This window comes from Pongo pygmaeus, chromosome 13, assembly GCF_028885625.2.
Source record: "Pongo pygmaeus isolate AG05252 chromosome 13, NHGRI_mPonPyg2-v2.0_pri, whole genome shotgun sequence".
NCBI lineage: Eukaryota > Metazoa > Chordata > Mammalia > Primates > Hominidae > Pongo > Pongo pygmaeus.
Genome location: NC_072386.2, coordinates 126,252,895 through 126,265,499, shown reverse-complemented (window position 1 = coordinate 126,265,499; position 12,605 = coordinate 126,252,895). Strand labels below are relative to the sequence as shown.

General features: G+C 56.4%; 1 protein-coding gene across 2 annotated transcripts; it reads right to left on the bottom strand.

Annotated features, from left to right (window-relative positions):
* Positions 1 to 6,125: 6,125 nt before the first annotated feature.
* Positions 6,126 to 11,841, bottom strand: LCN1 (lipocalin 1). Of its 2 annotated transcripts, none has more exons than XM_054502046.2 (7): positions 11,707 to 11,841; positions 11,116 to 11,246; positions 9,618 to 9,688; positions 8,930 to 9,040; positions 7,982 to 8,083; positions 7,755 to 7,781; positions 6,126 to 6,322 (listed from the first exon to the last, which is right to left on the bottom strand). In XM_054502046.2, exons 1-6 carry the CDS (start codon positions 11,794 to 11,796, stop codon positions 7,756 to 7,758), a joined length of 531 nt encoding a protein of 176 aa, XP_054358021.1. In that variant the 5' UTR covers positions 11,797 to 11,841; the 3' UTR covers positions 6,126 to 6,322; position 7,755. The 2 variants fall into 2 exon arrangements, with proteins under 2 accessions (XP_054358021.1, XP_054358022.1); XM_054502047.2 differs by having other exon boundaries at positions 6,149 to 6,322; positions 7,982 to 8,079.
* Positions 11,842 to 12,605: the final 764 nt, after the last annotated feature.

The window sequence follows — 12,605 nt, the reverse complement described above, 5'->3', positions numbered from 1 at the left end:
GTGGGTAATTGACCCCGATTATGTATATCAGTGGGTAATTGACCCTGACTATGTATCTTGGTGGGTAATTGACCCTGATTATGTATCTTAGTGGGTAATTATTGACCCTGATTGTGCATATTGGTGGTAATTATTGACCCCAATTATTCATATTGGTAAGTAATTAACCCTGAATGTATGCATTGGTGGGTAATTGACCCTGATTGTGTATATTGGTGGGTAATTATTAACCCCAATTATGTATGTTGGTGGGTAATTGACCCTGATTGTGTATATTGGTGGGTAATTATTGGCTCTGAGTATGTATATTGGTGGGTAATTATTGACCCTGAGTATGTATATTGGTGGGTAATTATTGACCCTGATTCTGTATATTGGGGGGTAGTTAACCCTGATTATTGTGAGCTGGTGAAGTGGCTGCTACTTAGGATGAGCAGAGAGGAGTGAGTCTAAAATTCAGGAGATTCAGGGAAGCACCCACGGGTGCCTCCCTGCCCAGTGGTGACCATAACAAAGCCACTACAGTGACCAGAGCCTGATGAGAGCTCTGACCCAGGACTCAGACACCTTGGAGATGAATGTGCAGCTTGCTTTCCCACCGGGCAAACAACCCAGAGGTTGAAGGGAGCCCAGAAATGCAATGGCCGATGAAGCTTCAGTGACGATCCCATGGGGCTGTGTGTATCTGTGCGGCTTGAGGGGTGGAGGACAGACAGTCATGTGAGACCCCAACCGTGTCCTCCCAGACGCATCCTCCTCGTGTACACAGGCAGCTCCCGGCCGCATGCCTCATGCCCCATGACTCCTCGCTTGAAGGTTTTCCCCGGATGCTGAAGCGTGCCCAGCCCACACCAGGCAGATTGCATTGCAGGCTGATAATGTCCCTGTTGTGGCCCTCAACCCAGCACAGCCAGATTGGAGGGCAGAGCAATCTGAGTGTGCTCTACACAGGGCCGAGGGAGACCCCACCTGAGACCCTTACCTCCTGTGTTCTCTTTATAGTGACTCCATACACATGATGGTATCTTTTTCCAGTCAAGATAAGCTGGATAAAATTTTCCTGCATCGGTAGTAACAAGTGACTCTACCTGCAGAGTGGGAGACATCGGTGACTTAGGCCATTTCTTAGCTCAAGCTCTCCTATTGGGATTGTGAAGTGCATTTTGCTAAATGGTGAGTTCCACTTCCCATTGTGGTCTAGGAGCTCCCATCTGACCAAGGCTCCCTCAAGTAGGAATGATTAACTCTGGACAAAATGCAGAAACCACTCTCCCAGGGCAAACAGACGCTGCAGGTCGGTCAGCACCTGGAAGAAGGTGATGGCACTGGATGAGTTTCCCATTCTCACTGCTTTTATCTGAAGGGCAGGCCCTGTCTGCACCACATGGAGCAGATCAAGCTCTGGCAATTTTGCTGGCTTGAAGAACCAGAGGACAGAGTCCTAGGCAATGATAGCTGCTGGAAAGTGAAGAGAGAAATTCAAGAAAGAAGAGAGCCAAAGAGAGAGCCCCAAGTTCTATGCAGAAACCGTCCAAATCTCAGGCTAACCCCTAAAAAATGAACACACAGGAAAGACACGAAGCAGCCCAGCAAAGGCTAGAAGAACTGACTGAAATGTGAACTGAATTGCTGTGCACCACAAAAGAGGCGGAGCTTACAGCTGGAGGTCAAATAACTTCCTGCTTCAAAACAAAAACCAGGCCAGGTGCGGTGGCTCACTTTGGGAGGCCCAGCACTTTGGGAGGCCGAGGCAGGCAGATCACCTGAGGTCGGGAGTTTGAGACCTGAAGGGGGCCAGCCCCTCCACACCTGCCAGTGTTTCTCATCAAGTGGGACGAGAGACTGAGAAAACAAGACACAGAGACAAAGTATAGAGAAAGAACAGTGGGCCCAGGGGACCGGCGCTCAGCATATGGAGGACCCGCGCCAGAACTGGTCTCTGAGTTCCCTCAGTATTTATTGATCACTATCTCTACTATCTCAGTGAGGGGGATGTAGCAGGACTATAGGGTAATGGTGAGGAGAGGGTCAGCAGGAAAACATGTGAACAAAGATCTCTGTGTCATCAATAGGTTTAAGGAAAGGCGCTGTGCCTGGATGTGCACGTAGGCCAGATTTATGTTTGACTTTACACAAACATGTCAGTGCAGTAAAGAGCAGTATTGCCGCCAGCATGTCCCACCTCCAGCCATAAGGTGAGTTTCTCCTGTCTCAGTAAATAGAGCGTACGATCGGGTTTTACACTGAGACATTCCATTCCCAGGGACGAGCAGGAGGAGACAGATGCCTTCCTCTTATCTCAGTGAGGCCTTCCTCTTTTACTAATCTTCCTCAGCGCAGACCCTTTACGGGTGTTGGGCTGGGGGACGGTCAGGTCTTTCCCTTCCCACGAGGCCATATCTCAGGCTGTCTCAGTGGGGAGAAATCTTGGACAATACCCAGGCTTTCTTGGGCAGAGATTCCTGTGGCCTTCAGCACTGCATTGTGTCCCTGGTTAATCGAGAATAGAGAATGGTAATGACTTTTACCAAGCATACTGCCTGCAAACACTTTTTTAACAAAGCACATCCTGCACAGCCCTAAATCCATTAAACCTTGAGTCAACACAGCACATGTTTCTGTGAGCACAGGGTTGGGGCTAGGGTTACAGATTAACAGCATCTCAAGGCAGAAGAATTTTTCTTAGTACAGAACAAAATGGAGTTTCTTATGTCTTCTTCTTTATACATAGACACAATAACAGTCTGATCTCTCTTTCTTTCCCCCACAGAGACCAGCCTGGCCAACATGGCAAAACCCTGTCTCTACTAAACATACAAAATTTAGCCAGGCCTGGTGGCGGATGCCTGTAATCCCAGCTACTCAGGAGGCTGAGGCAGGAGAATCGTTTGAACCCAGGAGGTAGAACTTGCAGTGAGCTGAGATCGTGCCACTGCACTCCAGCCTGGGCGACAAGAGCAAAACTCTGTCTTAAAAAAAAAACCAAAAACAAAAACCAGCACTCTTTACAGGAACCTAACAAAACCCAGAGTTTATACATCATTCAAACTGTTCAGGATACAATCCAAAATTATTATACACATGAAGAAAGGAAAATGGGTCCATTCTCAAGAGAGAGGACTGACTCTGAGCCAACATGGAGGCAGCAGAGAAACAACAACTGCAAACAGCAACCAAATGGATATTCTAAAACTAAAGATCACAACATATGGAATAAAAATTCACCAGATACAGTGAAGAGAAAACTTGAGACACCTCTGTCAACAGGAAGATATATTAATAGAAATAATCCAGCTCTATGAATAAAGAGAACAAATATTGAAAACAAAAAGAGCTTGAGCCCAGGAGCTCCAGGCTGTAGTGAGCTGTGATTGTGCCACTGCAGTCTGGCCTGGGCAACAGAGCAAGACCCTGTCTCTTTAAAGAGAGAGAGAGAGAGAGCCTCAGAGAGCTGAGAGACAATATCCAAAGGCCTAACACCCATGTAATTGAGTTCCAGATGGAGTGGAAAGCAATCATGGGCAGAAGAATCATTTGAGGAAAAAAGTTTTATGAAATTACAGATACAGAAGGCTTAGAAAACCCCATGCAGGATAAACAGAAAGAAAACACATTAGGTACATTAAAGTCAAAGTGCCAAAAACCAAATTTAAAGACAGAACTTTAAAGCAACCAGAGAAAAAAGACACATTATATACAGCAGAAGCATGAGCTGACTAAGCATTGAGATCTCACCGGAAACCACACAGGCCAGAGACAGGGAAACCGCATCTGTAAAGTGCAGAAGGAAAAGAACTGCAGTCAAGGGTTCTTTTTATTTTATTTTATTTTATTTTTGAGAGACAGTCTCACTCTGCCGCCTAGACTGGAGTGCAGTGATGCGATCTTGGCTCACCGCAACCTCCACCTCCCGGGTTCAAGTGATTCTCCTGCCTCAGCCTCCTACATAGCTGGGATTACAAGCATGCGCCACCACGCCTGGCTAATTTTTGTATTTTTAGTACAGACAGAGTTTCACCATGTTGGCCAAGCTGAATTCCCAATCTCAGGTGATCTCTTGCCTTGGCCTCCCAAAGTGCTAGGATTACAGGCGTAAGCCACCACGTCCAGCCAAGCATTCTGTGTCTGCTGAAAATATCCTTCAAGGGTAAAAGCAAAGTGAAACACATGCAGATAAAAGAAAATGAAAACTATCTGTGGGCAGCAGCTAGCAATATAAAAAATGCTATTAGGTTGTGTTGGTGCAAAAGTAGTTGGGGTTTTTGTCATTACTTTTAATGGCCAAAGCTGCAATTACTTTTGCACCTACCTAATAAAAGCCATTCTTCAGGCTGGAGGGACGTGATCAGCATGGAGACAGGACACTCAGGATCAAAGAGCACTCAGCGTGGAAGGTCTGTGGGTACAGAGAAAACACCCTCTCCATTCCTTTATCACATGTAGGACTGCTTCAAGCAAGCTCTGCAGTGCTGCGTCATGGCGTCTCCAGCATACGTAGATGTGATGCACGTCAGCAATGACATGAGGGAGAGCACCTGTGCAGTCACAAGGTCTATGACATGAGGCAGAGTGGGGAGGACACATCTGTGAGGTCACAAGGTCTATGACCTGAGACATAGTGGGGAGGATGCACCTGTGCTGTCACAAGGTCTATGACATGAGGCATAATGGGGAGGTGCATGGGGAGGATGCACCTATGCCATCACAAGGTCTATGACCTGAGACATAGTGGGGAGGATGCACCTGTGCTGTCACAAGGTCTATGACCTGAGACATAGTGGGGAGGATGCACCTGTGCCGTCACAAGGTCTATGACATGAGGGAGAGCAGAGAGGACATACCCGTGCGGTCACAAGGTCTACGACATGAGGGAGAGCCTCAACCTCCTGGGCTCAAGCAATCCTCCCACCTCAGCCTCCCGAGTATCTGGGACTACAGGTGTGCGCCACCAAGCTTGGCTAATTTTTTTTTTTTTTTTTTTTTTTTTTTTTTAGAGATGGGGTCTCGCTATGTTGCCCAGGCTGGTCTCCAACTCCTGGTTTCAAGTGATTCTCTCACCTCAGCCTCCCAAAGTGCTGGGAACACAGGCATGAGTCACCATGCCTGGCCAGAATCGAGTGCTGAGGCCTGGTTAGGGGCCGGCCTCTTCCTGAGCAGCTGATTGGTCCACACAGCAGCCCTGCCCTAATCAGACGGCCCCACTGGAGGGCCACTCCCCACCAGCCCTCATTGCCCCAAGGCCAGGTACCAGACAATCAGGGACAGCCCCGATGCCCTGGAGCAGAGAAATGACTCATGTTAGCTGGCCACAGGCAGCCGGGTCACCCGCTACACTTTCTGCTCCCTACCCTGAGCTCTGCAGGCTATTGTCCTGTCCCAGGCCCAAGCCACCCTGTGTGGCCCTGCCTGGCAATTGCCCTCTCCTGCGGAGCAGCAAGTCACTGAGTCTGCCTCTCCTTGCTCCCAGCGTCACTGTGCGATGTTGCGCCACCGAAAGAAACTTTAAATCCTACAAACCACCAGCGTCAGGAAAGGCGCCTGCGCCAGGTGGGACCTCTGGTGGCTGTCCCCAAGCTGGGAACTTGCTGTCTCAAACCTACCCAGGCACAGAGAGGGACAGCGTGGAGCCAGGCTCTGGGGGCAGTGCTGGTGTGGTTCCCCGGGGGACAGGACTGGCTTCCCCGGTGAGCTCAAGCCTGAGCTACACCCTGCCTTGAGCTGCTGTCCCCTCCCCCCACGTCCAGCCTCACGGACTCAGCATCAGTGCTGAGGGCACTGGTGGCCCTGCCCAATCCACTCTGGGTGGCAGCTGCGCTTGGTCCCAGGCCTTCCGGTCTTACTTGTGTGGGACCGAGGAGTAGAGCCCTGCCCCCACCCCCACAACCCCTAGAGCCTGAGCTCAGTGGGCGGCTGACCTGCAGGAAGCACCCCGGGACCTTCAGGCCCAGCCTCCAGCACACACCCCCCTGCCAGGCCCCTCCCACTGTTGGCCTGCGGCACCCACCAGGGAGAACTGGGTCCAGGCTGGTTCCCTGTCCTTCCTCCCGCTTCCCACCCCCTCCCTCAACCCAAAGGAGCACCCAGCCAGCACCCCTCACCCCGAGGGACCCCACAGACAGGCAGAGTCACCGGGAACTGCTGAAGCTCTTTATGGAGAACCAGGAGAGGGGGCCCAGGGCAGGGGGAAGGCGGGGGGTGGTAGGAAGGGGTGCGGCCGGCCGGGTTCTGCAGGGGTGGGGAGCTTTTTCCATGTCCCTGTGAATGATGGAGGTGCTGGCTGGTGCCGTCCTTGGGCTGCTGAGGAGCCAAGGTGTCCCCTGCCCTGGAAAGGGGGGGAGGGTGAGTGGGGCCAGGACAGCAAAGGTGGGAGGGGGATGCGATGTGGGGGCGCATGCGGGCTCTTGGGTGCTGCAGTGTGGGGGCACATGTGAGCTCTCAGGGGCATGGTGTGGGGGGCACACGCTGCACTCTTGGGGGCTATGATGTGGAGGACACATGCAGGCTCTCGGGGGCTATGGTGTGGGGGGCACAGCGGGCTCTCAGGGGCTATGGTGTGGGGGGCACAGCGGGCTCTCGGGGGCTATGGTGTGGGGAGCACAGCGGGCTCTCGGGGGCTATGGTGTGGGGGGCACATGTGAGCTCTCAGGGGCATGGTGTGGGGGGCACAGTGGGCTCTCAGGGGCTATGGTGTGGGGGGCACATGTGGGCTCTCGGGGGCGATGGTTGGGGGGGCATGTGCTGGATCTCAGAGGCAATGGCGTGGGGGGCGTGCACTGGGCTCTCGGGGGCGATGGTGTGGGGGGCACATGCAGGCTCTCAGGGGCTATGATGTGGGGGGCACAGCGGGCTCTCGGGGGCTATGGTGTGGGGGGCACATGTGGGCTCTCGGGGGTTATGGTGTGGGGGGCACATGTGGGCTCTCGGGGGCTATGGTGTGGGGGGCACATGTGGGCTCTCGGGGGCGATGGTTGGGGGGCACGTGCTGGATCTCAGAGGCAATGGCGTGGGGGGCGTGCACCGGGCTCTCGGGGGCTATGGTGTGGTGGGCACATGTGGGCTCTCGGGGGCGATGGTGTGGGGGGCACACACGGGCTCTTGGGGGCTGCAGGTGGGGGCTCCAGCCTCCAGATTGGAGCAGATGGAGCAGGGACCACCCCCTCAGGCTGCTGACAGAGCTCCCTGCTGAGTGAAGTGGCATCAGGGTGACTGCAGGCCAAGGGGATGGTGCGGGAAGGACAGCGAAGCTGTCCAGGATTTTGGCTCTGCCCACACCTGGGCAGGTGACCTTGGGCGAGTCTCCAAACTCTGGTCCCCTCATGCAGCCGGCAAGGGGCCCATCTGACACAGCGAGCACAGGCACGCCTGCCACTTTGTTGAATCTTTGAGCAACTTATCGGGTAAGTGGAGTCACAAGGATGGCTGAGGGTGAGGGGTGCTGAGGAGGAACCTGAATCTCCCGCCTGCTCCCGCCCACGGGACTGGGGGGTTAGACACCGTCTCCGCCAGCAGCCAGCAAAGGCGGGCTCAGCGCTGTGGGCTTCCCAGCTGCCCAGGAGTCACACCCAGGGCAAGAGCGGAGGCTGATGCCCGAGTGTGGGCAGCTCAGGAGCATAGCTCCCACCTGCTTGGCCTACGTGGGGCATCTCCCACCCAGGTAGGAGTGGGGTGGGTGGGAGAGACACCAGGGCCTCTGGAAGCGCCACTGAGCCCCAGGGCTGGATTTTCTCAAATGTCCTCTAGAGCTCTTCACTCACCCTAATCGCTCCCTGGAGAGCAGGTTTCTGCAGGAAAAGGAAGCACAGGCGTTAGGAGACCCCAGGAATGCAGTCAGGACCAGGGCCCCTCATCAGCCACCAGCTCCACCACCCCAGGAAGGACAAAGCCAGAATTAGATGCAGCACAACTACGTGCCCATGCAACGTGGCTCTGCTGACGTCCCCACGCGGGGACATGGGGGGCTCTGCAGGGCCATGCGTCCTACCGCTCTGCCTGGGGATGAGGATGCTCTCCGTGCTGAGTCCGCGGGCTTCTGCGGCTTTCTCAAAGTCCTCCAAGGCTTCCAGGTTGTTCTCGGGGTCTCTGCCTGTGGGTGCCAGGACGAGATGTGGGTGCTCGAGGCAGCACGGGGCAGACGGCACCCCGTCCCAGTCTGGAGGCCTGAGTGGGGCTGGGGAAGGGGACCTCGCCCACTACAGGGGGACTTGAACCCAGAGGCCCTCAGGCTGGCAAAGTGGGACCAGGATGCCGTGCACGGCTGAGAAGGCTCCCGCGGCAGCAGAACTGGGAGAACGGGAAGGGCTCTCCGTCCATCCCCGAGCATCTCCCGGAGTGAGGATGGACGGCGGGACAGGCCCTCCCTGGAGGAAGCGCCTCTCCCCTCGGGGGCACCAGGGCACCACCTGTCCCGTTCCTCTGTCATTCGCACACCGCTGGCTCCACAGAGAACTCAGGAGCCTTCACGGTCCTCGTCCTCCGACGGGGATGGCACTGATGCGCCACTGTCTGTGGGAGCCACCGCGTCCGGAATTCAACCCCGGGAGCTGGAACATTCTTTCCACGCAGACTCCTGCTCACATCCCCATTCCTCTCCCCGGCTGGACACCCCGCAGGAACGCGCTCAAGGATGACACTGCAGGGAGTGGCCCCGGGGGAGGGCCTGGCCCACTCTGGGACACATGTGACCTTTGAGCCCCTGTGCCGACAGCCGCGGCTCCTTCCTGCCTCTGCTGCAGAGACCAAGGCCGGGGCATCCCAAATCCTGAACTCCAGGGTGGGAACTGGGGCCTTTATCAGGAAAACTCATGCTAAGGAAACTGCAGTGGGTTCCTGGGTCCCAGTGGCTTCTCCCATGGGGAAGAGAGTGCAGAGGCCGAGGGAGGAGGGAGGGCGGGTGGAGGCATGGGTTGCAGAGTGGGGGTGCGGGACCCACCCACGAGCTTCACCCCTCGGACCGGCTTCCCGTGCAGCTCGCCCTCACAGTAAAAGATGTAGTGGTCCTTCACGTGTGACCTGATGACGTATGCCACGTGCTTGCCCCCGTCTGCAGAAAGACAGCAGCACAGTCCTGAATTAGCCACCGGGGCCTTCAGAGAGGATCCCAGGACAGCGTGCGTTGCCAGGCCCGGCAAGCCCTGCAGCTCCTGCACCCTCCCAGCCTCCCAGAGCTCCCTGACCCAGGTTCCCCACCGGGCCTGAGCCCCAGGCCATGGGACCCCCACTTCCCAGGAACCTGATGCACCCGAGAGGCGGCCACATCCCAAACCAGTGAGTCATGGGGGGTTCCTCTGGGTATGAGGTCTGCGGAGGTGGGAGTTGGGGTGCAGCCCCCCGCAGCCAAATACGACTCTGCTCCTGGCCCTGCCAGAGCCACAGCCAGGGCTACGGGGAAAGCCCAGAGGGTCCGCCCAGGGACAAACCCGTCACACCTGGTGTTTGGGGTCAGGTGTTCACATTTCTAATGCAAATTGACCAGTGGGAGAGGAGACTCCACTTTTAGTGGAGTCAGAAGGCAGCAAAAGGCTTCCCAGGCCAAAAGGCCACTCCAAAAAGGCACTGACTGCCCCCCCACATACAGCATGTGTTCAAGCTCAGGCTCTGGCTCAGGCTCCGGGACTCACCGGCCGTGTATTTTCCCGGCTCGTCAGTTTTCTCCAGGACGGCCTTCACCTCCTGGCACCGGCCACTTATCCTGGAAAACAGAAGCCCCTGGCAAAGCGGCCCTGGCCTGTGCCTCCCCCGGCCCTGGAGCAACCACGCTGCAATGCCCTGCAAAGGTGGCCCCGAGTCTGCCACAGGCCCATGGAGGAGGGTGCTTCTCTGCATCTCAGACCCAGGCACCAGCGGCCCCTCCGGGTCACACATGGCAGTTCCCAGGGTCTCCTGAGGTGGCCAGGAGCTCTGCACCACTCCTCCTGGTGGCTGCCTTCCCAACCCCCACCCCGCCCCCAACACATTTCCTGCCAGAAGCACCCGGGCTGCCTGGTTTGCAGGCAGCGTCTGTGGCGTGGGCCTGAGACTCATCCCGCCAGCTGCATTCTTCCTTTTAGAGACATTCAGGCACAAGCCCCATATCCATCATCATCTGGCCCAGAGACGGAAAGGTTCAGTGAGGGGCTTTTGGGGGAAAAAAAAAAAATCAGGGTCATTGCCAGGGTCAGTGACTTCCTAAGATTCAGCCCCCAGGACCGGAGCACAGGCACTGCATGCCACTCAGGAGGGAGCCACGCGGGTGAAATCACACAGGTGGGAAGTCACAGACGTGAGCCACGCGGGTGAACTCACACAGGTGGGAAGTCACAGACGTGAGCCACGCGGGTGAACTCACACAGGTGGGAAGTCACAGACGTGAGCCACGCGGGTGAACTCACACAGGTGGGAAGTCACAGACGTGAGCCACGCGGGTGAACTCACACAGGTGGGAAGGCACAGACGTGAGCCACGCGGGTGAACTCACACAGGTGGGAAGTCACAGACGTGAGCCACGCGGGTGAACTCACACAGGTGGGAAGTCACAGACGTGAGCCACGCGGGTGAAATCACACAGGTGGGAGCCGCACAGGTGAGCGCTACACAGGGACTTCAAGGGGGTCTTCTCCATGGTGTCCTATGCCCCTTCTTGGTCATTCCGCAAGCCCCATCCCTGCACTTCTCCAAAACAGAAATTTACTGCCAGGACTGGCTCTGACTCTGGTCGGGGGTAAACACCTTTTCCCAAAGGGGCCTGCACGTCACCAGACATTCCCTAGTCGGAGGAGGAAGTGGGTGGTACCCAGCGCTGCCACTGGTAGCCCACAGGGTCTGATCCGGGGCCTCTGCCCCCTCAGGCCCCCTCCAGCCGAGGCACCTCACTGGCACAGTTTGCCCTCAAGCATTGCCTGAGCAGGTGGGGCTGAGAGAGGCCTCCCAGCAGGTCTGCCCACCTCCCCAGCACCAGAGCTCTCCTGGGTGGGGAAAGGAAAGGCCCTAGACCAGGTTGCAGGCTGCCCGGCCAGCTTCCTGGGTGGGGAAAGGGAAGGCCCTAGACCAGGTTGCAGGCTGCCCGGCCGGCTTCCTGGGTGGGGAAAGGGAAGGCCCTAGACCAGGTTGCAGGCTGCCCGGCGGCTGGCAGACACTCACAGCATGGTGACTTTGGCTTCCAGTTTGCCCCCTTCCAGGGTCGTGAGGGTCATGGGTGTCACCGATTCCAGATTCATCTCAGGGAACTCCCTGTCCACCGTCATGGCCTTCAGATACCACGTCCCTGACACCTGGAGAAGGCCCCTCTCTATCAGGCTCAGGCTGACCGCTCCAGAGCCTCCCCCTTCCCTGGCCTGCAGCCCCTAGTCTCTACCCTACCCCAAGGGCTGGAAACAGGGAATATTCCCCAATCTAATCCACCCAGAAAACACCCAGCACTCTCGCCAGGCCCACTTGAAGGGGGCTCCAGCCCCCACAAGTCGGCCAGGACCACAGGAGCCCTCACCCCCAGGGGAGAAGCGAAGTCAGCCAGACCCCCACCCTCCCAGCCCTGCCCACTCTGTGCCTCTGCACCCCCTACCCTGCCAGCCCAGACCCCTGCTGCCCCATCTCACCATTCCCTCAGGGCAGCATTTTAATGCCCACCCCAAAAATGAGGGTCTCCTTGGATGGGGGAGGTATGGGGGTCTCCATCCAGTCTCAGCCTCGCCCCTTGCTCCCTCCAGCCCACCCTCCCCATCCGGGCCTCACATCCTGAATCTCCTCATCTGATGCCAGGAGGTGGTGGGCCTGCAGGGCAGCAATGAGGCCGAGGCTGACAGCCAGGAGCAGGGGCTTCATCTCTGGGGTCTGAGTCCACGGCTGCTTGACAGGTCGCTTGCTGGGGCTGGGAGAGGCTGTACCAGTCCTCCCACAGCCGCCCTTTATACTGCTGGGCTCAGGGTCCCCCAGGGACCTGGCACAGGAGACTGACCAATCCCTTCCTGGATGTAAACCACTGCCAGTTCTGCAACGGAGCAGATAACGTGCCATTGTTGTTGGAGGCTGGTGAATAACAGCTTGTTAATCCCAGAGGATCACCTGGACAGGACCATGTCCAGAGGAGCAGATTTGCAGATTTCACCTGGGAGGAAACTGAAGGGAGTGAAGGGCGTGCAGGCCACCTGGGGACGTGTGCAGCAGTAACAGGTGCCCCCAGCCATCCCACACAGGCTGATGTGCACACCGCTGAAGGGGTTTGGGGTTGGAGTCCGAGGGCCATGGGCTTGGGGCTTGGCTGAGCTTCCTGCATCTCTGGGCAGGTTACTTGGCCTAAGATTCATCACGGAAAAAAAGGGACCCTCCTGTGTGAACACGATACCATGTGCATTTAAAGAGGGTGTCCACACTCCTGAGCAAGGCGTGCAATGAGGACCCTCTCTGCTCCACACACAGAGCAGCAATAGGTCAGACAGAAGACCAAGACAGGTGTGTGTGTGCGTATGCATGTGTGTACGTATATACATGCACACACACACGCACAAACACACACACTCACACACACAAACACACACACACACAAACACACACACACAAACACACACACACACTCACACACACACACACACAAACACACACACACACAAACACACACACACTCACATCAAACC

Coding starts and splice junctions, on each gene's coding strand:
- LCN1 (XM_054502047.2), bottom strand. CDS start 11,796: ATGAAGCCCCTGCTCCTGGCTGTCAGCCTCGGCCTCATTGCTGCCCTG. Junction 11,247..11,706: donor CAGATGAGGAGATTCAGGAT/GTGAGGCCCGGA, acceptor GGCCTTCTCCAG/GTGTCAGGGACGTGGTATCT. Junction 9,041..9,617: donor GCCGGGAAAATACACGGCCG/GTGAGTCCCGGA, acceptor GTCTTTCTGCAG/ACGGGGGCAAGCACGTGGCA.